Raw genomic sequence first — 26,433 nt, forward strand, 5'->3', positions numbered from 1 at the left:
TATGTATACGTACCTAGTCAAATATTGCGGGTTGGTAAGTTACCAACCAGTAGCTAAGCCTCTTCTGGGTCTTTATTTCTTTGTCTCTACATCATAATACTTCCACAGCAGCTAATCAAAAGCTGCAATGACACATTTTTTTATTCCAGGTAATAAAGTAAAGATAATATAAAATACTTTATTGTTATCAAGTATTTTTTTTTACAGAAGGCTAATTTTTGGCCGAAGCTGAAGGTGAAGCTCGAAAGCATTCGTAATTGGAGTTTCTATTCGTAAAAGGAGGATTAGGTATGTTTTTACCTACTCGTACTTATGTATATGTATGTATTTTATGGCTTCGCAGATGTAGTACCTACGTACTACTAACTATGCAAAATATCGTAATTTTACCTACTGAAAACGCTAATAAAAATTAAAAATACGGGTATTTTACGGTAATTTGTATAAGATACGGTTTAGAGCAATGACATATTTTATCTCAAGTATTTATTGAGTACTAATGTAGCTCACCTATTTAGTTGGGCAAGGACAAGGGATAGCGCAATCCATATTAATATTATAAATGCGGAAGTGTGTGTGTTTGTGTGTACCTATGTTTGTCCGTCTTTCACGCCGTAACGGAGCGACGGATCGACGTGATTTTTGGCATAGAGATGTTTATGGGCCCGAGAGTGACATAGGCTACTTTTTATCCCGGAAATATGCACAGTTCCCGAGGGAACAGCGCGCAATAACCGAATTCCACACGGGCGAAGCCGCGGGCAAAAGCTAGTAAATTCATAAATTCTGATACCATTAGTACAGCTATTCGCCAACAGATGGCACCACAAAACTTGTTTTTTTTTTTTTCGAATAAATCAGGCAGAAATACAATTAATTATTCTAATAGCATGGGAACAGACAAATGGAGAAATCTAATTAGGTGAAAAAAAGTTTATACATATTGTAGGGACCTACTAGGATACAAATATGTGTAGTGTACATGTATAGACACTTAAATAAAATACATTTTATATCATCCATCACAAGCCTTCCTTTCTGTCACACAAATATTTGTCCTTGCCAGGATTTAAAGCCGCAACCTCTAGATACCTTTACAGTCAAGGTCACTATGATAACGTTAGTTTAATATGGCTCTGTCCATCAAAGGACAATTATTTTGCCAGTATTCAGTGTATTTATCCATTGTTCAGTAAAAAAAAAACCTAGAAAACGAAATATGGGAGGTATTCTGGGTAATGGCTGAAGAATTTTTTAAAAAAAAAAACATGATTCTTTGTAATTGAGAATAAACTAACTTGAGTAAACAATCTACCGGCGTTTACGTTGACCAATCACAATCCCCCACGGCCAAACTGACAGAATAAACTAGATCAAATTGTTCGTTACACGCATGCTATCTAAACGAAATCATGTTTCCTTTTACTAATAATTTATTAAAATAATATTTAATAACACGTTTTGTTTCATAAAACTGTTTGATAACGATCAAAAAAAGTTCTGTTATCTTTTTGTTTTGATTATGTCATTAATTTACAATATCAAACAAATGATCAATCTTTGTTCAGCTATAGCGTAAAGCGGAATTAATATCTACTTTGTTCCAGAAAATCAAACCACCAATGAAAACAACTTCCAATAAAGGCTGCCACACATAATTGGCTGTTCGCGGGTCAAGCGTAAAATTATTTATTAGAAAGTGGACACAAAAAACCAACTCATGTCAATATAAATGAGTGCTAAAAGGTTGACTGACCGATAAAATTGTATTTCATTCATTCAAACTATCAATTTCACACGATTCCAACTGCACTGTGTTAAACTTTATTCCACGTGTAACTAATTTTCTTTAAAATAACACAACGATGCAGCGGCTGCTCTTGTTCCTGTGCATTGTATTTGTTGTGCCTTCAGCTTACGAAGCCACTTCTCTCAGTGGGTCGGTGGAACTTGACGAGTTTTCGTTTGATAAAATCGTCAATAAATTCGATGCTGCGCTGGTGAAGTTCGATGTTGCGTTCCCATACGGCGACAAGCATGATGCTTTTGTGGCACTCGCGAAGGATGCGAAAGACGAGCACGATTTACTTATAGCTGAAGTGGGCGTGAAGGACTACGGGGAGAAAGATAACGAGGCTTTGGCGAAGAAGTACGGCGCTACGAAGGATAATTTCCCTGTAGTGAAGTTATTTTTGAAGGGCAAGAAGGAACCCCTGTCATTTGATGATTCCAAAGAGTTTTCGAGCGACGAGCTTCGTCGATTCGTGCGGGAGAACACCGGCCTCCACCTGAGCTTGCCAGGCTGCGTCAAGAGTCTCGATAAGCTCGCCGTCAAGTTCATGAAGGCTAAGAAGGAAGATAGGAAGGAACTTTTGAAGGATGCCGATGATACCTTCCAGAAGTTAGCTAGCAAGGTAAGATAACCTAAAAATATTTTAATTTCCGAGCTGGAAAAATTATTAACTCTTTGTCCTTAAGGCTAGATTCCTAAAAATGTATAACTAGTTCAGTTAGATTTACACTAATATACACTTTTTACTAAGGAGTGACATCACCAACCCAACCTCCACTTCCAAACTTTGAAGCGCTTGATCTTTTTCATGTTTTGTATGATTGAAAAATTAGTTAGATTATAGCAGGGGTGGCCAACCGGTTGATCGTGGCAAGGCAAAAACTATAAATACTGAACTATGCTGTTTCATCTAAGATTTCAAGAAGTATGTAATTGGTAGATCGCACAGGGTTTCATCAGTAAACAGTAGCTCTTGGGTCTAATCTAATCAAGTTGGCCACCCCTAGAGTATAGGATTTAAACAATATGTTGTTTCTGTTGTAATGTGCAAACCAATACTATCTACTGCTGTCCCACCATTGTTATTCATATTCATTAAATTGTTTGTCTTTATAGGATGCTGCTTCCGGAAAGATCTATAAGACAATCATGGAGAAAATTATTGAAAAGGGTGATGATTTTGTCAAAACTGAGCATGACAGAATCAAGAAACTGCTCAGCGAAAAGATCTCTGATGAAAAGAAGAAGGGCATGGCCATTAGAATCAATATCCTCCAAACATTCCAACTGCACAAGAAGACCAAAGGGGACAAACAAGAACTGTGATCTTAATACGTAATTAACTAATTTATTTGGGGAACTCCATAAGAGCATTATTTTTTGACATTCCAAATTCTTGGTACTGAAAATATTGCTACATATAATAGGATTCCATGTATGCAGCACACAATTTGCAATGATAGAAGGCACGGGGAGGGTTTTATGAGTGTTACTTTTATTGTTTAGCATTTAATGATGAATTGTGGTGAAAATATGATACATATGTATTTCAGTTTTGGGAACAAGCAATTTAAGCAACTGGAATTAGTTGTTTATTACATTTTAGAATAGGTAATAAATTAATTTCTAAATAATCAAGTTAGATAATTTATTTACAAAAACATGCATTTATACAGTTTCAAGTTCTATGATCTATAATAGCAGCTATTTCTCCAGTCCTTTATTTTTCAAAGCACTATGTTAAGGTTTTGGTCTCTGTGTACATCACATCATAATTAAACAGTAGACATGTTAGACACGATGTTTATGCTGATTGTTGGAAATAACAACACCATTACTGGAATACTGTAATGTGCCTAAGACAATTGCAAGCCTGGAAATGTCGAACGTAAACCTATATGATCATTAACACTGTCACGGGGATCTAAATGCAGATCAGAACATTTACGCTAGCAAAATTACAGGCGTTGGTTGCCATTTAACAGAAATGCTTGATACATCATCAATCTTCATCAGCCTATAGCAATCCATTGCTGGACATTAGACCTCGTCCAATGATCGCCATTGAACCCTTTGCTCCACTGTACGTAAAAAATTGTCTTGGCGCGCAATTTTTGCTGTCAGAACCCAGTATCAGAAATAGCAACTGAAGCATTAGATAAATGGTCACTGTTGTTTTTATTACTAGTTCGATTGTAACTGTTATATAGGCTTACCTTCGTGTTTTGTAATGATGAAACTGCCTCGCATTTCACGGTCCCCTGAACATAAAACTCGGCCATTGTTTATTTTCCTACCAATCTGGTGTCGTAACACCAATACTCGTTTAATTCGTGTGCAATCTGTTTAACTGGGCGATGAATATTTCCGAATTTATTTACAAACACGTAGCACAGCTTGTAAGATAATTTTGCACAATGTGTGATGAATGTATGAAATGCATTAAAGTGTGTAAAATACTTTATATTATTGTTTTTTTTTACTATATTCCAATCTCTCTTGGGTCGGTCCCTCTTGTCTGAAGATGTGGGTCAGTACTAGGGTTGCATTTGGAGTGGATAATCTGACTCCATCGGTTCCTGTCGAGTCGAGCGCGTCTCTTACGACGGTGTAGAATTTGGAGGACGACTATTTCTTTCACTTGATCGGTCCATCTCGTTGGTGAACGACGTATATTCCAGTACCACCTACTGGCTTATAGTCTATTCGCAGACTTGATAAACTATTATGACAACGTCTCCGAATAACAACTGTGTTTGACAGGTTCGAACCATCATCTGATGTTATCAAGGAAACACCACCCTCCACCCTAGTCCTTTTGTTTATTTGTCGTATGGTATTATTACGCATGTAACGGTATTAAATGGTTATTTACGACTCTCAAGTGATAATGAAAACAAGATGTTACGAAATACATTTATTTTATTATTAATTTTCAATAACGCAAATGTACAGCTTCAGGTTTGTCAGAAAATAAAAAATTACTTTACTTGCACGATAAAATAACTGGAAAATACCGGAATGTAGTCCAAGTTATCCATAGGTACTTGAGATGCTGAGTTTTTTTCATTTTAATAATAAAACTTTAAAAAACCCACATGAATGAATCTGTTGAAATATTCAAGTTCAACGTATCCATCCATCTATGCGAGTTTAAACCCGTCCCGTAAATACGATAAAATTTCGTAATACCCAATATTTTACAAACGCTAAGAAACTGCAAATTGCCCAGAAGGTTGAATTTTAGATATAAAAAAGTACCTACACTGAAAATAAAAATGCATTCCATAAAAACTAAACCTTAGTTCTAGTACTTATTCGAGACATTTAAAATGGAGTATCAAATCCAAGTTATCACGACATTCATGCCTATAGTAGAAGAGTTTTGTTTTAATAACCCAACTCGTAACAATTATTACAATAAACATGCAACATAGCCGGAAGTGGTGAATAAAGTTCATAAAAATAAGTTTACATAACTTGCTATTTTCTACACTATTTCGGCCTTTTAATTTCACAGCGCGCTGCACTGTAGAATTGTGATTTATTTTATTTTTATGTGCAATAAAGAGTTTGTGTTTACTGTGCCCCCTACACCATTAAATTTGACGAATTTCAAGAAAAGGAAATTTTATAAATTTGTCAGTCGTAAACGACTCCATGAATGTGGATAAAATTGCATGACATAATTTAGGGTTGGCCTCTAATGGTTGCCTTGACAATAGAGAATATGTGTGAAACACTAACTGTCTCTTAAATAGTTTAAACTGAAAAATAAAACGAATGACGTGAACACCATCAATATCTGTTGAAAAATGAGGAAGATATGGGCGGATGAAGTTAGCATTTCATCTCTTTCTAAAATAATGAAATTTAGTATGGACTTTAAAGGTTGTCGTGGCATATGATGTCAGTCGGAACTCTGCCTAGTTGACAATTTAAAATGTCCATATATTCGTATTTTTAAACACTATTTTAAAAAATTCTTCCTCAATTCTGTTTGTCAAACAATAAAGATATTTTTAAACATATAAAAAAAAATCGTTGCATATTCCCTATTCCGTCACATTCAGATATATTATGTTACATTTAATAGCTCTTTAGTAGTTTGTTAATTAATTTCACCTAGTGTTGGTTATTACCATGAGTTATGCAGTCTGGAAATGTTAGTTGTTTGTAATTTGCAATAATAAAGATTTGGGGCACTACGAAGGACTTTACTCATTCATTTGATATTAACTTCACTAAATGATGATTTTTCAGACAGTATATTCAAATGCGTTTCACAAACAAACATATATTTAAAAAAGGTGGAACTCTGTTTCTCAAAAACTCTGATAAACAACCAGTTTACAGAATATTGCCCAATATTATTTAACGAAAGCTTTGACATCTACTTGGAGTTATAACTGCCATTGGGTACTTATAGGTACGTACTGTACCAACACCCACAGCAAACAAAACAAAATAAAAAAGAAATTACATTATATGTTAATTTTGGCTACAATATGACTTTATAGAGTGACAAGAGATGAAACAAATATAAATTTGATTCAACGATAAAACAGTTGTAAATTGACACAATAACTGTATCATTTTCCAGTCTTTGTTTTTGTTCACAACTCTTGACCAAAGAATAAGGATAATGATTTTTCTTTATCAACCACATTGTAAATAATCAGTAATTGCTGATACTGTAGAGCACTAACGAAACTATCAAGCAAGCATCTAAGTACAGCAGTGTTTCCAAATAATTTTCCTGTATACCTTAAAATGAAAACGAGGTTAGCCAAACCAAAGCCCGCGGACCACAAAGATGCCCGCCAAGGCATTTGATTTCCCCCGCCAACGCATTGATCGGCCAGCCGGCCAATAGCGCGACAAATTTTAGTTGCTATAGGTACCATCAGCCAAAATATGTGGTCTACCACCCTAAAGTCGTTAATCGTTTGCATGTCATAAAACAATAATGCCAATAGACCTATCTGTCAATTTGAAAGTTTGACTTTAGCAACATATTCATTTGATAGGCACTTGTTTAAAAATTGACAGACCACTTGTTTGTTGTTATTTCTTTAAAAAAATATAGCTCTGTCCATTGGAGGACAATTTTGCGAGTGTCTAGTACTTTTTGCCGTTGTACGGTAAAAAAATTCTAGAAAACGAAATATGAGAGGTAATGGTGGATGAACGATGACAGCGTGAATCCTAATAATCGACAGACCACTTATTTTGGCTGATTCTGTTGACACTGCCAAACTTACAAAATTCTGCCCACCTAGAAAATCTACTGGGCAGCCTTGCCTTAAAAGACGTTTAATTAAGCCTATGGAAATAACAGATATCATCAGACTTATTTCAAAAACCTATGGACTCAGTTCAATTTCAAAGCCCACAGTCAACATTTGACACAAATCTCATTAATAACAAACTAAAGTAATTTAGAGTGTTCCTTACATATTGGGAATACTTTTAATAAATTGATAAAGGGAATGGTAGAGGATACAATTACAAACGTGTTACAGCCAAGCCTCTCATAAACTAAACATATTATTCTGATTTTTCACTCTCCACTTTAAGTTCTTTCAACTTAAGGACAACACCGTCAGAGTCTGTATCTGGTTTCTCAGTTGTTTTTGGTTCGTCCGTCTTCTCATTGCTCTTGGGTTCCGGAGTGTCAGTGTCCTCGCTCCTAGTGATGCTGCTCTCGTCATCGGAAGACAGGTCTTGGGTGTACAAGCTGCATTTGGTCCTAACTATTTCTTGAGCTTCAGCGAATTTCGCCTTCCATAGCTCTGCATCTGTGATTAATAATACAATCAATTAATAGGAGAGCAAAGCCAGTTCATAGTGCCCTGCAATTATTACTAGTTTAACATAATATTTATAAGAAAGGTAAAGAAGTGCCAATGATTGAAATTATATTCCCAATAATAATTTTCATCCCAAAATCATTTATGAACCTGAGACTTCACATTAGGGACGAAAATATTAGCTTGGCTAAACCCAATGCAATTTGAAAAATTCCCAGGCCCCCCTGTGTACACGATATGCACTTATATTGTGTAGCATCTATATAATTTTGATGATTCCAGTTGTTTAGGCTGCTCATTGATTATTAATTAGCCAGTCACATTACTGTTTTATTGGTATAGATTATAGGCTAGCTAGAAACTGCTAACAATATATTAACCCAATAACAAAAAAAAATTATGCCTATTTAAATATTTTTAGAATTTGCACAAAGGTTTTATTGTTCTTCATGAAATTACTTTTTTTACTACCAACTGAACATTTCAGAACATTGTTATTTGTTTCCACATACTTGAGTTTACTGTCACAAAATATTAGAACCTTAGGCCTACTTAAAAGCAATAAAATTCAAGTTTGCATTATTTCAGAACATCAAACTCAATTGGTTGTTAACAGCATACTGTCCTTTTATTTGTAGCATTGTTTTTGATAGTAAACTGAAAATATTTTACCACATTAATGTTTGACTTGAAAAATGCACCTTTTTGAACCTGACTAACATGCCTGCTAAACTTCAAGTCTTTAGCTCCAGTATTTAGGCTATATGTTTCTGTCTATCAGTCAACCATATTACTCATTTTATATAGATAGTTAAAAATGGAACTTACTCTGAGGATTTCCAAACTTAATAGCCAGCAGCTCCTGCTTCATGGTCTCATCAGCAAAGTCAGCGAACACTGACCAATTGAAAGCCTTGTCGGAGCCGCAGTGCACATTCATCCTGATGTCCGGTGTGATGAAATGGTTTGCGCAAACCTTGAGGGTTTTGTCACGCCTCATAACCACCCGCACTGTATTGTTGGCTTTGTGACGAAGCAATTTGATATCGCCTGTGCCTCTCTCCTGTAATTGAAAATTTGTCGTAACTACTACAGTACATTGTGTCTTAAGGGCGGTAAATAAGGAATTACGAACGAGAGTCTATTAGAAGCCCGAAGTCGAAGATGTTTTTCATCACAATTGCGAGTGAAATTGTATATTTGTAAAAGAAAAAGTAATATTTTTCAAAAATTGCCAATACTGCTGACTACGCTCTTGGCAGCGCCAACTCCCCAACGCCCCCTTCCCCCCCCCCCCCCCTCCGCAGCATGTGCATGGCGTGCGTGTGCAGCGCGCGCACGGAGCAGCAGTACGCCATGCGGTAACACTCATTTACCGACCTTGGGCTTCATGACATGAAAATTAGAACAGGCAATGACTCATTTACTGACCACAGGTTTCATGAGAAGCACATTAAGGTTGAGGGTTTTATTTCGGGGGTTGCAACCAAGGTAGCCTGCATGTTTCGACACTGTTTACAAGTAAGTGTGATCAAGTGTGATGAATAATAAAATACAAATTAGAGAAAAAAGTAAACTTGCAACTTTCTCATAAACTTTAGTAAAAAGTAAGGCAAACACCAATACAGGTATTGTAAGCAATTTAATTATGAAGTTATTCAGATGTACTCCAATGTAAGTAATTACAATTTTAAAAGCTTTTATTTCAATTTCACCTGTCCTGTCTGTAATCACTCACTAAATTAGTGAAATTTTACCTTTTAGAGTAGTCAGATAACTTGGATTTTGGGAAAATATGAACTTATCCAATGCTTCAAATATATATACAGCCTCCATTTTTGATATAATAAGTACATGGTAACATTTGCGTGCTTAAAATGAAACTGACACAATTTGAAATATTTGAATTTCCACAATACACTTTGTGTATTGTGGAAATTGCACAATATTTAAAGTTTTGGCGAAATATGTGAAACAAAGCACCAATCTACTTATTAAATCACATTTTGTAACGTTTTTGTCAATACTAAATTCTAAAAATAACATAACCTTAAAAAAACTTGCCTGATTTTTTTTGTGTTATGAAAATATTAAAACAGATTATGTTTTCTTAATCAAATAAGAGAAGTCTGATTTCTTAACAAAAGTTAGTCAATTTCTGCTTTTGCACTTTAAAAATTAAAACTTATTAAAAATATTAAAACAATTTAAAAAAATTGTGCACAAGAGCAATTAAAAAAAATGTGCAAAAGTGCAATTTTCTTAATTTCATTTATTTCAAGTCTAATTGATTTGATAGAAGAAGCTCAGAAGAAACTGAGCTTTACATGGTGCATAGATATGAAGGTTGCTTACCTTCCATTCATGGTCCGCTGTGTCGTATCTGTAGAGCCTGGCGCGGATCTTGACGAGCTCCTCCTCATCCTCCTCGTTGGTATTTACGTCGACAAGCGGCAGAGACACGATGGGGTCGTAATGCGGATCATGCTCTTGTTCAGGCGTTTCCGCGTCGCCAGCCTCACTCTCGCTGTTACGCCTCACACTTTCTTCAGTCTATAAAGTAAAAATAGGTAGAGATTAGCTTAAAATCTTTCTATGTCTAATTTCACACAGGGAACGGAAAAAACTCCAATCCGTTGCAATTTTTTCCGTTTACAAATTTGAATGGTACTGATATAACTTACCGGTGAAGACATTATAAATCTGATCCAAGAATTCACAGACACTAAATTTAATTCCGAATACTGAATTAATATTCAATAGCGATCCTATTTGTTAAGTTATTTGCAGAAAAATAGGATGGAAACAATGAAAATGTTTTATTAAAAACCCGTCAATTGCGTTGCGTTAGTTCTCTTAAATGTTGCGTTCGGGAATTGAGTGTAAACAAAACTCACAAAAGATTTTATTTGTTGCTGGCAACATCGATCATTTCAAATTTCCGAACGAAATAATCTCACCAAATCTCACTTTACACTCTCCAGCACGGTCCAGCCGATCCAGCGCGCAATGGCCTGCCGTCAGTTTTGGCAAAACGCTTCCATCCGTGATGATCGTTAAAAAAAACTTGCAAAGAAAAGAATAGTAATTTAGTCGAAAAAGGATCCTTTGTCATTATTTTAAAGTTCTTTATCAATAACCCCTTTCCATAAACATTTTGATTTTGACGTTTGTGATCAATTCCATCCTACTACAGACGGATTCCATTCATTCATTGATAAAAATTTGTTTATTTGTATCGGGGGTTGTGGTGATTGTGGTTGTCTCCAGTTTTGTTGATACAGTGCAAAATGTAAGTGCAATCACTTTCTTTCTCACTATATCAATAATAAATTAACACACAACGACGAAAGGAGCAATAATTAACATTCATAAATAGAGGATTCAAGTATGTAGTCATTTAGATTTAGCGACCTATTTCCGTGTGATGTTTATTTTAGGATTTGTTCCTTTTTCTCGGAATAGATACAGGGAAAAAGTAGGTTTCTAGCTTCAGCGTCAACTAGCTATACAGACAGTTCCGGCTTAGAAATAAATTTGTTAGGCCATGCTCATTTTGACCAGTATACAAGGTTTGAACTAGGTAGTAAGCATTCTGATAAAATATTTTTCTATTAGGTACTTTAATTTAATTCACTAGTTGCAGTTGTGTCTATAAATAATCAGTGAGAGCTGCAATTGTTTTTAGAAAAAGCCGCCTGAATGCAAAATATAGCAAAGATGATAACAGAGCAGCTGCGGAATCCGAATGAGCTGGATATCAGCCTTCGGATGGAGTTTGGCCCCTTTGAGACTGTCCACAAATGGAAGAGGATGTCGGAGTGCTATGAGTTTGTAGGAGCCAGGTAAGAATATAGTGACTATCATAGGTATTTCTTTTTTTCGTTCTTGATTAAAAAACATAACTTACCATGATTTCAAGTGTATTTTAATCAATTTCATTTATTTATTTTTTCATTATAGTATGGTGACCCAAATATACACAGTGTTATTTTTGATATCGGTTAACTTTAAGGGGGCAATCTACAGGTCAAATGAAATTAATTTCTCTAAGACACTAGTGGCCTAACTTACTGTTTAAAAGATAACCAAGAGTTAAGATAATTAATTGGGTGTATACATATATGATTTATTTAATAATTCCTTTCAAGTAGTGATTCATGTATATTTACATATTGATGGTTGAAAGGAGAAGTTGACTAAGCAACCTTTTGTGGATTTTGAGACAGCTCAAACGACAGAGAAAAATTAACTGATTTTGAATATGTATGTCATCAGCCTATGTTCGTCCACTGCTGGACATAGGCTTCTCCCATGGCACGCCACTGAGCACGATCCTCGGCCACTCTCATCCAGCTCTTGCCAGCCGCCCTGCGAAAATCATTGCTCCACCGTGTCTGAGGACGTCCTATGCTATGTTTACCGATCCGTGGTCTCCACTCAACAGCAGTGGACGAACATAGGCTGATGAAAGAAAGAAAGAAAGGTTTATTTTGGCTCCATAAGTACCACCTAAAACTAAGACTAAGAACTAGCACTAAAACTATGTTACTTGGTGACACGGCAGGATACCAAAAAGGGTACCAAAAAATGAATATGTACATAACTCACTATCCTAAAAGAAAATCGCTTAGTCAATTTCTCTTTTCAACTGTCAATATTTATTTAGGAAAGTGAAAAATCAATCAAGCTCTTGGTTGGCTTCACCACTTCATCGTTATCATCATCATATGGGTTTTTGGGCTGGGTTGGGTTGGGATAGCTGCTGGGGACAGAGAGGGTTTTGGGAATGGGGTGGGAAATTTGACTCAAACAGCCCAGACAGTTCAAATTATTCAAATCTTACAACCAGCAAGGAAAGAAAAAGAAGTTATTTAAGGGAATTGTAACCTAATAAATTATCTGAATAAAGGCTGATAATAGTACAATAGAATAATCGGTGATCAATCGGTTGGTTATGCTAATATGGATATGTTGCAGGATTCTGGCTTTCCTGTTGTTAGGAACCAAAATGTGTTTTTATCTTATGTTGATTTGTAACAGGTCTTTGTCAGGGCTACTATGATGAATAAAGTTTTTTATAGCTTTATATAATATAAGGTTTATTATAATATGTCTTTATAGACAATGGTGATTATTAAATGTTGTGTATTTTAAAAATTCTGAAGAAAGGTTTTGTCAGGAGCACTCTAAATCGACATGCATGCATGAAAAGATTGATGAATGTAGAGGAAGCGAGAGTTGTGTGCCAGAATCGTAGCAAGTGGAAGGATGTAGTCTCTGCCTACCCCGTTGGGAATTGCTCGTGATTTTATGTATGTGTGTATTTTAAAAATATAATATCTTGAATAATATATTTTTTAAGAATTAGTGGCGTATCCATATTAACTATTCTATTAAATTATGCTAAGTAAGTTGTTCTGTGATTGCGATGACGTTAAATAAATGCATTTTCTTTCTTTCCTTCGATATCCCGCGGCACGCAACCAAATTCCCGACCACAGATAATAATTTGCTAATACGATCCACAGACGCAGCAAGCACACTGCCGTGGCGTACAAAGACGCCATCTACGTGTTCGGCGGAGACAACGGCAAATCCATGCTCAATGACCTGATCCGGTTCGACATCCGCGAGAAATCCTGGACAAGAACCGGATATATGGGCACCCCGCCGGCCCCGAGATACCATCACTCTGCTGTTGTAAGTAACCATTTTAGCTATTTCACCAGCCCAAATTGGACTGGACTGGCGTGTCTGTCCATCTGTCTTTTAAACCTTTCGCGGACAATTGATCCTTGCAAATGTTGCATTGTCCCTGCATAGTGCATAAATCGACCACATAAATCTACGCAAAAATGCGATGTTACCTCCTGTACAATATGATACAAATCAATCATATTTGGTTGTAAACATGTGCTTGGCTGAAAAAAATATCTAAGAAAATAAAATAAACATTAGGTACACCAAACCGATCAACTACATTATACAATTGATATTAAATAAAATCTTGGCGCGAGATGGACTTGTGTAAAGCAGTCCCATCTAGCGGGTGATTTTCGAGATTTTCTCCCGACCCCGTGGGAATATCGGGATAAAATGTAGCCTATGTGTTATTCCAGCTATTTTCATAACAAATTTCATCCAAATCCGTCCAACCTTTTAGGCGTGAAGGAGTAACAAACATACACAAGAAACAGAATTTCGCATTTATAATATTAGTAGGAAATATTAGGAATTACCGATAGATTTTAATATATGTTTTCACATATTGAATATTCAATTTCTCCAGGTACACCGTTCCTCGATGTTCGTGTTCGGTGGGTACACTGGGGACATCCTAGCCAACTCCAACTTGACCAACAAGAACGACCTGTTCGAGTACAAATTCCCTAGCGCTCAGTGGGTCCAGTGGAAATTTATGGGACAGTAAGTATTATTTAACCTCTTCATGGATGAAATTGTGGTGAGAAAACTATGTGCTTATAGAAGCAGATGATGTTTGCCTATCTCAAAAGATATACGAGATATACGGCATCATCTCATCATCTACATACACGCCACTGCTGGGCACAGACCGCCTCTCAGTACGAGAAAGTTTGGATGTAGTCCTCACGCGGCCACAGAGCGGTTTGGGAATTTCTCATACACAACTAAACTGCTTCGCAAGCCTACACAGGTTTCCTTCCGACTTTTTCCTTCATCAAAAATCCAAGGTAAGTCCATCCATGGATTGACTTGAAATAAAATTGGTACACCGTTCGAACCCACGAGCTGCTTGAGAGGCCATCTCGCCCAAACCTCTAGGTTACCACAGCTATTCAAAAGACTGACGATTCGGAAGTGACGCTAGATCGTAACAAAATTTTGAAAATGTAAAAAAAAAACGATAAGGCTCGTCTATTACAGATCTCTTCACTCACAAAGGCGCGCCCCTTGACATTTTATAATTGTAGTTTTAATAACGTATCCGTACGACAAGTCTATGTGTGCGTAGCTCGAACGTGTCCTCAGTCACAAGCGTACCGTCAGTCACGCACACTGAGACTAAGACAACGTGTAAGTACGAGGTTTACTCGTGCACATTGATAATTAGCTGTGGAGGGGCGCGCCTTTGTGAGTGAACAGATCTGTACCAAGTGTGTTAGACAATAAGGCTGGTTGTGCGCAGAGAGCCGGTGCCGCGGTCGGCGCATGGCGCTGCCGTTTACGACGACAAACTGTGGATATTCGCTGGATACGACGGCAACGCGCGTCTGAACGACATGTGGACTATCAACCTTGTGGTGAGTCTGAATTGCTAATCAATGGTTGACATACCATTGACATAGCAAAAGAGAACAAGTAGGCTCACTACGAACAAAAGTACATCGCGCGGCTTAAATGTGTGCACGCTGGTACGCACGCACACACTGATAATTTAAGGAGGATTAAGTTTTCTTTAGTCAAGGCTGCGCTGCCATCGGTACCGTACGTTTTGATTTAGCTCGTTCGTCTTACGCCCGCTTCGCGAGATGATCACCTTTAACGTTCGCGTACTCGTACTTACCTATTTTTAGTAATCGGTATAGTTGTAAATTAGCGATAATACAAGTGTAGTGTAATAGTTTCGTGCCAGGACACATAAAAAAATAATAGATACCTACCTACCTATAAAGAATATAGTTATAGTATTATGTGTAGGTAAACATGTATACAGTCGCCATCACCATTACGGCGAATTAAAAAATAACATTTTTAAATTGAGTATGTATAATAATAATAATACTTATAACGGCATAGAATCTGTCTAGTTTCTCTAGACACAGATATTAGACAATTTTAAGTTAACTTTCGTACTAAAATTATTTGCCGGTAGGTAATTAATCTAAAATAGACGTTGACAACCCTAAGCGTCCGCGCCGGAGTAGGCATTGCACTTAAGTCTCCTAAAGGGTCGGAGTGGACCTACTTGTTCTCTTTTACTATGCCATTGACTTGCCTTTGGCACAGAATGAGTACAGTACCATCACGAACTGGGATTCTAAGGCCACTCGCCACTCAAATTCAATGCAATTAATCTTAATATATCGTAATACGTCTTAAATCGAGTTTAGCTCGACATGTTTTGGGCTAATTCGTAGCCCAACTCCTCGGAGCAACTTCTTCTTGTAACTTGTTGCCATGGTTACGTCCCCTGGACAAGTTTTCTGTGGCTGTGGTTAAAATAAAATTCATCGAGCGTACATTTTTGTCGTAGTTACATTAGTAGCATACATTATAACAGTTGTTTTAAGAAACTGTGTCACTGTTGTCTCCTGGACAACGAAATGGAACAAGCAAGAAAACATTTTTTTAGAAATCAAATGGTTTATACATCAACAATCATCTGTGTACCATCTCTACGTACTATCCTCACTTCTTATACAGGGTGAAGTCCGTCAATGGGAGCGCGTGGAACAAAAAGGTCAATGCCCCCCGACATGTTGCAACTTCCCGGTGGCGGTGGCGCGCGGCAAGATGTTCGTCTTCAGCGGACAGAGCGGCGCTAAGATCACAAACGCGCTCTTCCAGTTCGACTTTGAAACACACACGTTAGTATAACACTTTTAGCTTTAGCATAGACTTAGGGGATGTTTCATCCATTGATTAGTTTTAACTGAAGGTTAAATGTGATGCCGTCTCTATTTGTTTTGTTCGAATAGACGTAGACGGCATCACATTTAACCGTCAGTTAACACTAATCAAGAGATGGTGAAACAGCCCCTTAGAGTCGGAAAAACGCCCGTCATTTCAAAAATCTAACCGTTTTAGGCACTTACTACTCTTACTAGCTATACGATATGCCCCAATGATAAAGACGCACCCAGCTTCTGGCCCAGGGGGCAAGTCACATTTTTTAGTTTCCCCCGCGCACACTTGTGGATTGTTAGCTTTTTCAAAAGTGAACGCATAATATAGGTAGTGCCACGAGAGTTAAAGTGAATGATTACATGAAGAACTGATTTCATAAATATAAAGATACATAAAAATAAAGATGTAACATGTTGGCCTGGCAGTATGCACGTTGTAGTAAGCAAATCAAGGTGACGCTATTTAAATCCTACTGTCAAGTCTTCTACACGTGCAGTCTCTAAGTTAGCTGCACGCAGCGGTCTGTCAGGTCAGCGTCCTTCGAGTACAATATAATAACAGCTTTAGGGCGCTGATGGGGCTGCCGCGGTCTTGCAGCGCATCGGGCATGTTTGCGCTAGCTAGAACGGATGATTTCTATGCCATCATGCGCAAAAAGACTGCCTCGATGTACAGTAGGCTGTGGGCTAGTCCCAACCCCATTCTGCAAACTGTGGCGGCGAGATATGACTCGCCTTGCATGCTCCACTTTGCCTAGGTGCTGACCCACAGAAGATGAGTCTCCTGTTGGTTGTATATCTTTTTTCAATATTTACTGTACACTAACATAGTTTTTTAAGTATGTTCGTAACGTGGACCATTTGTTGTCTTCATTTTGAATGAATGAATAAAAATAAAATAAAATGAATGCGTGAATGTCAACATCCCGCTATCATTACATACATGACTTGTTTTTGTGTGCGTGACCTCAACTTTTTCATTTATATTTAGTTTTCCTCGATTTCCTAAAAAAAGTCTATAGTGGACTAAGCCCTTTTGAAAAGACACTCCCCAAGCGTGCCATGATATTTATATTTGTTATTTATGTTTGTCAGTTGGAGCCGCGTGTGCACGGAGCACTTGTTGCGGTGCGCGGGGCCGGCGCCGGCGCGCCGCTACGGGCACGTGATGCTGGCGCACGGCCGGCACCTGTACGTGTTCGGCGGCGCCGCCGACAACACGCTGCCGAGTGATCTGCACTGCTTCGACCTCGACACGCAGATGTGGTATGTGGCGAACAGCATTCTACGAGTATATACTGTGATACGTGACACACGGAACATGCTCGGGTCCGGCTACAGAACGTGGCGTAACGTAGTAGGTGCGGGGGGCGGCAACAGTCTATAATAAATAGTACTGAATAATATCTACATAATAATATTTCACATTTTTTTCTCACCCACGATTCGGGCCGTCGAATGACGAAATTTTGTATTACTTATACTGTTACGAAATCGGGGAATCTCCATTATATTGTACAATAATAATAAAGTATTGATATCTTGTATAGGTACAGTCGAGTTCATAAACTTGTGAGCAAAAATTTGATCAATAATATCTGAACACGCTTCTACGCCGTTAACAATAGAGTCGTGTTCAGATAATTTTGATAAAATTTTTGCTCACAAGTTTATGAACTCAACTGTACCTACAATGGTTTTTTAAAAACCTTAACAAGAGGGTGGCAAAATTTTGGTTAGGGCTCATAATGTCCCACTCGCAAAATGTCCCTTTGTCCCTTTCGCAAAAAGTCCCTTTTATAAATGTCCCATTCTTAAAACGACCTCTCTGCAAAATGTCCCGTTCTCAAAATGTCCGTCACATAAATTGCGTCCCGTTCGCAAAACGTCCCTTTCGCAAATGGTCCCTTATGCAAATGTACCCCATTCCCGTTACGTCCCTTTCTCAAAATGTCCTTCCTTTTAATCAATGAGAGAGCCTAATTTCTTTATTTAAACAAAAATTTTGCAGGCGGGACATTTTGCGAAAGGGACGTTTTGCGAACGGGACATTTTGCTAATGTGATATTTTGCAGACGGGACGTTTTGCGAAAGGGGCTTTTTCAGAAGGGCCATTTTGCGAAAACAATGGGACGTTTTGAGAAAGGGACGTAATGGGAATGGGGTATTTTGCATAAGGGACCATTTGCGAAAGGGACGTAATTTTGGTGGTGGGACATTTTGCGAGTGGGACATTATGAGCCCTAACCGAACTTTTCTTCCGCCCCGGGCGGCTGTCACCCGCGCTACGCCACTGAGTTTGTGTGACGCGCCGCTACAGATACGGCCATCTACGGCAAAATAAACAAAGATGGCGTCATAAATCATCTGTCACATAAGACACACCTGCTGTCAGAGTCCTTTCGTAAGGACCTCTAGTTTATGTCGTAGTATGACGTCAGAACATGAAGATTTTGTTTTGCTTTTTCTGTCTGCTGAGCAGCTTTTTGAGCACTCAAAAAAAAAACAATCAAAAACAAAAGGAACAGGAGGCTTCCTTCAACTCTTTTACTCTGACAGTACGTTCAAGTAGACTCATGTTACGCATTCGTGATGTTTCGTCAGGTCAATAGTGAACCCAGCGCACGAGTCGCAAGTGCCGGTGGGGCGGCTGTTCCACGCGGGGGCGGTGGTCGGCGACGCCATGTTCGTGTTTGGAGGCACCGTCGATAACAACGTGCGCAGCGGGGAGCTGTTCCGCTTCCAGGTGAGCCATCATCATCATCATCATTACAGCCTATTTACGTCCCGCTGCTGGGCACAGGCATCCTCTCAGAATGAGAGGGCTTGGGCCGTAGTCCCCACGCGGGCCCAGTGCGGATTGGGAACTTCACACATACCATTGAATTGCTTCACAGGTGTGTGCAGGTTTCCTCACGTTGTTTTCCCTCACAGCAAAGCACGTGGTAAATGTCAAATGTAATTTCGCACATGAATGTCGAAAAGTCAGAGTGCAATGAACCTCTGCTTGAGAGGCGATAGGTCAAACCACTAGGCCACCACGGTTTCCATGTGAGGTAGGTCTTAATAACGTCTTGGTAAGGGCGTACGTAAGGTGTAGTTTAGACCTGCAAGAAAAATCATGCAAATTGTGTTACATGACGACCAGATGGCCAAGTGGTTAGAGAACCTGACTGCGAAGCTTGAGGTCCCGAGTTCGATTCCCGGCCGGGGCAGATATTTGTGTGAGTAATACGAATGTTTGTTCACGGCTCTTGGATGTTTAATATATATTTAAGTATGTATTTATCTATAGAAGTATGTTTATCCATAGTACAAGCTTTGCTTAGTTTGGGACTAGGTCAATTGGTGTCAAGTGTCCCATGATATTTATTATTTATTACATCGAGGGTCTGAAGTCTGGATTGATCACTTCAAATTCGTTCGCTTTACGGCCTCGCTATGTAATCTCAACTTGCACAGTTTTTCTTGCTTGTCTGAACTGGGCTTTATACTATGACGTTAGAAATTGGTGACGTCCCGGTCTTGGCAATTTTTCTATAGGAGAGTAAGAAGGTGTGAGACGTACTTAGAACAATAGAACGGGTGGTAGATAACAACCTTGGCTCTTATGGACGCAAGCTGAGCTTTGAGACATTTTAAAAGTGTGAGTAACTGCTTCTACCGTCTAAAGTTCTGTACAATATAGCGATACCTTAGTGGATTTTGTTTGACCTTGTGAATCGCTTATATTGTCCAGATTAAACTATTTGATGTTGTTTATGACGGCTGCATTGTTGGTCGTTCTAAGAGGCTTTTACAGCGGGTGCAGAACGCATGCGCTCGTTTTGTTTCCGTGTCCCTCCCCGCTGCCACAACTCCGTACCTGAAGCTAACTTGTTGAACATGTCTGCACGCAGGCGCATGCACCTCGCTACCCTGCTGTTTGGTGTGAGACGCTACAGGACATGTACCTCCACAGTAAAATTGTTTGGTCGAGGAGTACGCAATGGCTCTTGTGCCCAAGCACCGGACTGCAGCATTCCGCGGAAGTTTTAGTTTGCGGCGTCCAAGTGCTGGAATGATATTCCTATCAAGGAGCGTGTAGTGTATACCTTCAAGCGCAAGCTGAAGGATTACTTATTGACGCTCCAAAATTCCTATCCAGCACTTTGAATGCAACCACATTGATATGCCGCCTGATGTTTTTAAACAATCCATTTTTTCTTTTTTTTTTAATTATTGTTCGTTGTAATTTATTTATTTCTGGATATAGTTATTATTATTATTTGTATGTATAGATAAGTGGTTTATTATTTATATATTTGTGTATCGTTCCGTGAGTCACAGACGGTTCTGGCAGAAATCAGGCTGCAGGCGTTTAACGCATAATGCAGAGTCAGCGACCGTTTCACTTTCGCGGACACAAACGTATATTGTATTTATCATGTGCTGTAATATTTTATGTGTTTTGCATATGTGTCTTCTGTGTAAGTGAATAAATGTCTTCTCTTTCTTTCTTACTGTGAATTCGGAGTACCAATATTGAAAGTCTGGGGCCTAGTAATGAAGAAGTGGATTGCTACACACCTTCTCCACGCTAGCAATTACACCTTTAGTCAACTCATCTTTTGACGTAAATGTTTTTTACAACTTTCTTTAGCTGCCCTGTTTATTATTTGTTGGGTCAAATCTTTGAAGCTAAATTTGCCCATTCCAGCGTCCTATTGACTTTAAATTTACATATTTATGTAAATTTGTGACAATACAATATATGGTAGTGACATCGTGGTGGTCCTGCCAGATCGTTTCGCAGGAGGAAACTCCTCAATGGTTAATAGTACCGAATGAAACACGGATAATAGTTAGATACAACGCAATACAGTCAACAAAAAGTACATCAGTATTAAAAATGAAAGTTATGATATATCATGGACAGATATTTGGAAATAATCCGATCCGCATTAGCGATCCCTTCAAATAGCGAACTACTGTGTTAAAAATAAAGTTGTGAATTGTTGTTACATGCATTTAATAATATTGTAAATCTGTTTTAAAAAAAATATATATACCTCGTGAGTTCTTGCCGATCTTCTCAGCAGAGGTTTTGAACCGGTGTAACTTGACTCATAGTGCTTGTTGTAGCCTAAATTGAAAAAGATATTTTGACTTGACTTTGAAAGTAACAGAAACTTATTCTCAAACATGACATGAAATATGACGTTGTGTTACAATATTAATAGCCTGAGAAGTATCGCGCTGCAGGCCTGCGCTCAGCTACGTGGCGTCACTCTAGCGCCTGCAAAGAGTTTCATACAACTTGCAGGCCGCTGCCGGCAATGCGACGTCTTTTGTTTCTGCGACACGCACGCGCCCACGCACAGCACAACACCACAGCACGCACAGCAGCACCGCCAGCAGCCAGCGCGACACGCGTGAACACAACACCGCGACCAGACTAGCGTCCCGCCAGCTTCATTTCTTGTTTTTATTTTATTTCATGTAATGTTTGAGAAAAGCACTATACAAGCCTCGGCGGACCTGCCGGGATCCCATGCCTCGCTATGCTCGGCCGTCTATATCTGCTTCGGCAACCCCCTATTGCCACTACTATTATTACCCAGTTGTCGGATTACCCCCGCTGCACTCTGCACGACGACTTCGGCCGCATCCTCAAGTCGCAGCAGTTCTGCGACGTGGTGGTGTTGGTTGGGGCCGACGAAGTGGCGGTGCTGGCCCATCAGGCCATGCTCGCCGCTCGCTCGCAGTACCTGAGGACTCGCATCAAGTGAGTACCCTGCAACCTGCATTATGCCGTCAATACATGGAATGGATCACACTCGGTCGGGTGTAAACAGTGGCTGACTAACAGTAGGGCAGATCAAGTCCAGACATTTGGACTTGAACTGCCCTACCACTACAAGTGGTTTTGATCTCTTCTCATTCAACGAGCTTAGTCCGCCACCAATGTTGCCAGTATAATAACGTTACAGCATGATAATGTTTTGCTTCAGGGAAGCTCGTGAAGAGCTAGCGAAGCGCATCGCCGAAGGGGTAGAGAAGCCAATGGAGGTGTATTCTTACAAGGCCACACCGCGACTCATTCTCAAACTACCGGAGGCCACTCCGGAGGCTTTTAACATGGTGCTGAACTATATTTACACGGACAGGATCGATCCTACTGAGAAAGGTTAGTGTTCAACTATATTTTGTGTGTCATTACTCATTCACTAAAAAGGCGTTGGAATTATTTTTTATGTATAGTAAAAAGGACAATGGGCTCAAAGTACACCCTTGTGGTATACTGACTTAATGAGGATTTTTTCGACAGGCGAAATATCGCTAGATGGCGTTAGTATCGTGAGGTCCGTTTGACGTTTCAGTTTTGATTGTGATTGGCTCATTTAGATGTTTATCCATCCAATCACAACCGTGACTGAAATGTCAAACGGACCGACGATACTATTGTAAGGTGATAATTAATAGGAACGTATGGGTGCGAAAGAGACAGAATGCGTGAGTTTAATTGATGTAAGACAGAGAGGTATGCACAGTGAGCTTGAGCGATGAATGAAAGGGCAGATTAGTTTATTATAGGAGTAACGTAGTGTGTAGGAAAGAGACGGATGATATTGATAATAAAGCATTATGGGGGATACCGTGTTTGATTCCTTACACTATTGCCATTAAGCGATATTTCGCTTGTTGATGCCTGTTCGATGTCGAAAAACCTTCATTGATGCTACGCGGGATAAAATGTTAAGTTGGAAAGTGAAAGGAAACATGATTATTTTATGACAACTTAAGATACGACCCGACCACCACCGCCTCGCCTCGAGCGATTAGTGTGCTTCATAATGGTTTTGTATGTGTATGCGCTCACTACATAAACTCCGTAGCGTCACCGGATCGCCTCACTCGCGAGGTTGCCACGCGCGGACGTGGACCATTCGGTGGTAGCCCGCTGCTCGCCGCCATAGTGACTACTAGGAAAGTCGTGGACTATGCGAGGTCCACTCGTTGTCAACGCGGCGTCTACCCGTGGACCACCAGTCGACAACGAGTGGACACCGAAAGTCGAGGCGGAGCTGGTCGGGTGCCGGGTGGCTCTAATGAGCTGTGACCTTTATACATAACTAGATAGGAAATCCTAAACGCGTAATGAGGGTTAAAAGACAGTCGATCAATTACACTTTTTTTTATTTACCTACATATCGATATTATCGATTTTTTGAACGACCTTACGATTTTCATTTTATACATCGATATTTTGACTATCCTTTAAAGCTTTAGCTATAGCTATTATTCACTTTCTTGGTCTACATACCTCCAGAAAATTATAAAACTCCCTACCTCCATTTCCACAGACGAAGATCCAGCCTCCCCGGCCACAGTGTTGCTAGTGATGGAGGTGCTCCGTCTTGCTCTACGACTGAACATCCCGCGACTCCGCGGACTGTGCGCGCGGTTTCTACGAGCCAACTTGTGCTACAGCAACGTATTGCCTGCTTTACACGCGGCGCATCATGCCAACTTGAGCTCTGTCAAGGAGTACTGTCTCAGGTATTAACTTTAGTCCCATAGCAATTTATTTTTGTTTTGCCTTTTTTCTTTTTCTGTTTCAGTTGACTGTACTTGTAATGCTATTTGCGTTATTTTGTGTAATGGATTACAAGCAAATCCGATTACTGAAACTTGATTTGCAAAATTTGGCTCAAACAAAATAACAAAAATCGAAGGTATATTGTATTCCGATCCAATTTATGACAAGCGTAAACAAAGACGCCATTATCCCGACCATAGACATTTAGTGATGTGAAAACCTAGAACCTATTGCAAAATAATTAATCTGTTTAGTAAATCGATTATTGATTAATTGAACAGATCGACGTATTTTTGTCTATTTTATTATTTAAAGTCAAAGTCAAAAGTCAAAAGTGTTTTATTTGTGAAACATAGGTGATGGCCGCATAAATACAGAGATGTTACATTTTTTACAATACTTGATGTAATTCCAAAGACTGTTTATTCAATTATAAAAGCAATAACTATTAAAAATCGCTTATTCATCCGCGCATTTCGATTTTTAAAATGTCAAATTTTCCACCATCTCTACGCTAGTCTATGCTACTACAGATAAAACACATGTTTCAATCAAGAAATAACGTCAGATTTTGACGAAGATTTTTTAAATGAAAAATAAATTGAAATCAAGTGAATTTTGGTGAAAAAAGTGATTAGACATCTAGTTAAAAAACACGAATTACAGATAAATGTGTTATCGATTCGATCCAGTGGGTGTTTATACAAGAATTGTGTTGAAATCGGTTTGTTTACACTTTTAATAAATTGGATAGGCATATAATGAAAGATTTGTGAAAATATACACTTATGAATTTGTCGAATACTAATACGAATTTTCTGCTTCGCAAAATAGACATTTTCCAGAAGTTTGTTTTTAATATCGTCTAAGCAGATTTTGAAAAAGATTTCGATCGTATGGATCACATCATCCTGCTATGTAAATTAATAATGGCTTCGATATTTGCTGTATTATTCATAGCTAAGTGAATTTTTATTTTTTTATAGGACGTTAAGTACTAGTTTTGGGTGGCAATAGAACAATTTGTGTACTGTTTTTGTGTTGGGTTGCTCAGGGATCCCATCTGGGTCCGTTATTATATAACTCCTGTACCTACCTATACTTGATATCATTGTTTAGTTAATGCGGACTTTTTTCTTAGATCCTCTATCTGTTGATGGGTTTTTTTTTAGTCCTATAAAGGTAGTTATTGTAATGCTCATAACGTGATGAATTAGCGTTAGGACAAAAAGCTACGGAAAAGACTAACAAAATATTTTCAAAAAATTATGACAAGTTTTTCGGCAGCCATACGTAGACGATAAGATCTTTAGTATTTTATCGTCTCAAAAACTTTCTGTTAATTGTGTTCCTTTTCCTTCAGGTTTCTAGTGAAGGACTACAACTTCACGCCGATAGTGATGTCGGCAGAGTTTGAGTCGATGGAACAGAGCCTGATGGTGGAGGTGATTCGACGCCGTCAGCAGCCTCCCGCCAAACTGACTGGCCACCAGGAGGTCGTCGAAGATATCACTGGTTAGTGATCACCATTAAAAAAATATATCACAAATTTTACGTCAAGAACTCAAAGAACTCAATGTTGCTTGTGCTATGGGTATTATGTAACCTATGGCCGTATTGTCTGACGATCTGACGTTCGCGATCGCATTCACCGTCTTTTTCTTTCCACATCCTATATATACCGTGCGACAAAAATAAATGGTGAAAGTTTTGATTGCGAGTGCGTTAGACTAGCCTCAGTTTTAAATACATAAAAAAACTTGTACAGGCACAACGTTAGAGCAAGACATGTGCGTGTTTTTGAGCGGCGCTGGCGCAGAGCTGAGCGACGTGCGTCTGCGAGTGTCCGGAGCGTCTCGGCCCGCGCATCGCTCCATCCTCGCCGCCAGAGCCGCCTACTTTGAAGCCATGTTCAGGTCGTTCTCACCACAGGACAACATTGTCAATGTAAGTGTGCAAACTGTCATGTAATTCAACGAACATGATTGGATATGCTGACAACTTCATCATCCTCATCATCATCATTGTATCAGCTGTAGGACGTCGACTATTAGACATAGCCTTCCCCCATAGACTCGTTCCATCGGTTGGATCATCTTCATGATTAGTTGTCAACACTAACCACGCTTGGCGACCGAGTCTGCGACCGCGCAGTATCCTATAGGATGTAAAAATTGCCTAGAAGACGCTACTGCCTATCTTCTGGTATCATCCCTTAGCCGGTTTCTAAAGTGCCAAAGAGAGGAGAGGGGGGACAACATTCTAAACCCGCGCCCCACGGCAACTTCACTCGCTGTACGTGTCAAATGATGCCAATTTTAAAAATTTGAAAATTTTGTTGATTATTTCCATTACTTACAGATCCAAATCTGTGACACAGTGCCCTCAGAGGAGGCGTTTGATTCGCTCCTCCGCTATATTTACTACGGAGACACGAACATGCCCACAGAGGACTCCCTGTACCTATTTCAAGCGCCTATATATTACGGTAAGATTCAATGTTTCACTAGCTTATGCAAGTTATTATTATCAGCTTATTTTATCCCACTGCTGAGCAAAGGCCTCCCTCCGAAACTTCCACTGCTTTTTGTCCACTGCATACAAGGACCAGTCCTTCAAGAAGTAGTCCAGATC

The 26,433-nt window shown here is 39.0% G+C and overlaps 3 protein-coding genes across 3 annotated transcripts in view; 2 read left to right on the forward strand and 1 right to left on the reverse strand.

Moving 5' to 3' along the window:
* The first annotated feature begins 180 nt into the window (after window positions 1-180).
* wbl (endoplasmic reticulum protein 29-like protein wbl) lies at window positions 181-4,256 on the forward strand. Its single transcript, XM_074092075.1, has 3 exons — window positions 181-288; window positions 1,608-2,414; window positions 2,909-4,256. The coding sequence occupies exons 2-3, from the start codon at window positions 1,866-1,868 to the stop codon at window positions 3,116-3,118; spliced, it is 759 nt and encodes a 252-aa protein (XP_073948176.1). The 5' UTR covers window positions 181-288; window positions 1,608-1,865; the 3' UTR covers window positions 3,119-4,256.
* A 440-nt stretch (window positions 4,257-4,696) lies between these two features.
* LOC141431079 (ran-specific GTPase-activating protein-like) lies at window positions 4,697-10,484 on the reverse strand. Its single transcript, XM_074092076.1, has 4 exons — window positions 10,290-10,484; window positions 9,961-10,158; window positions 8,434-8,668; window positions 4,697-7,593 (listed from the first exon to the last, which is right to left on the reverse strand). Exons 1-4 carry the CDS (start codon window positions 10,299-10,301, stop codon window positions 7,343-7,345), a joined length of 696 nt encoding a protein of 231 aa, XP_073948177.1. The 5' UTR covers window positions 10,302-10,484; the 3' UTR covers window positions 4,697-7,342.
* A 280-nt stretch (window positions 10,485-10,764) lies between these two features.
* Lztr1 (Leucine zipper like transcription regulator 1) overlaps window positions 10,765-26,433 on the forward strand; it is a 23,794-nt gene continuing 8,125 nt past the window's right edge. Inside the window, exons 1-14 of the mRNA XM_074092670.1 lie at window positions 10,765-10,897; window positions 11,294-11,450; window positions 13,137-13,308; window positions 13,898-14,034; window positions 14,777-14,891; window positions 16,015-16,178; window positions 17,313-17,483; window positions 18,822-18,963; window positions 21,821-21,984; window positions 22,211-22,386; window positions 23,564-23,759; window positions 25,163-25,314; window positions 25,568-25,746; window positions 26,161-26,287. Coding sequence (XP_073948771.1) covers window positions 11,308-11,450; window positions 13,137-13,308; window positions 13,898-14,034; window positions 14,777-14,891; window positions 16,015-16,178; window positions 17,313-17,483; window positions 18,822-18,963; window positions 21,821-21,984; window positions 22,211-22,386; window positions 23,564-23,759; window positions 25,163-25,314; window positions 25,568-25,746; window positions 26,161-26,287 — 2,038 coding nt within the window. The 5' untranslated portion in view covers window positions 10,765-10,897; window positions 11,294-11,307. The remainder of the gene's footprint in view (window positions 10,898-11,293; window positions 11,451-13,136; window positions 13,309-13,897; window positions 14,035-14,776; window positions 14,892-16,014; window positions 16,179-17,312; window positions 17,484-18,821; window positions 18,964-21,820; window positions 21,985-22,210; window positions 22,387-23,563; window positions 23,760-25,162; window positions 25,315-25,567; window positions 25,747-26,160; window positions 26,288-26,433) is intronic.

This window comes from Choristoneura fumiferana, chromosome 9 (genome assembly GCF_025370935.1).
Source record: "Choristoneura fumiferana chromosome 9, NRCan_CFum_1, whole genome shotgun sequence".
NCBI classification, from domain to species: Eukaryota; Metazoa; Arthropoda; class Insecta; order Lepidoptera; family Tortricidae; genus Choristoneura; species Choristoneura fumiferana.

Coding starts and splice junctions, on each gene's coding strand:
- wbl (XM_074092075.1), top strand. CDS start 1,866: ATGCAGCGGCTGCTCTTGTTCCTGTGCATTGTATTTGTTGTGCCTTCA. Junction 2,415..2,908: donor TCCAGAAGTTAGCTAGCAAG/GTAAGATAACCT, acceptor TTGTCTTTATAG/GATGCTGCTTCCGGAAAGAT.
- LOC141431079 (XM_074092076.1), bottom strand. Junction 8,669..9,960: donor CAGCGGACCATGAATGGAAG/GTAAGCAACCTT, acceptor TTTCAATTACAG/GAGAGAGGCACAGGCGATAT. Junction 7,594..8,433: donor TAAGTTTGGAAATCCTCAGA/GTAAGTTCCATT, acceptor TATTAATCACAG/ATGCAGAGCTATGGAAGGCG.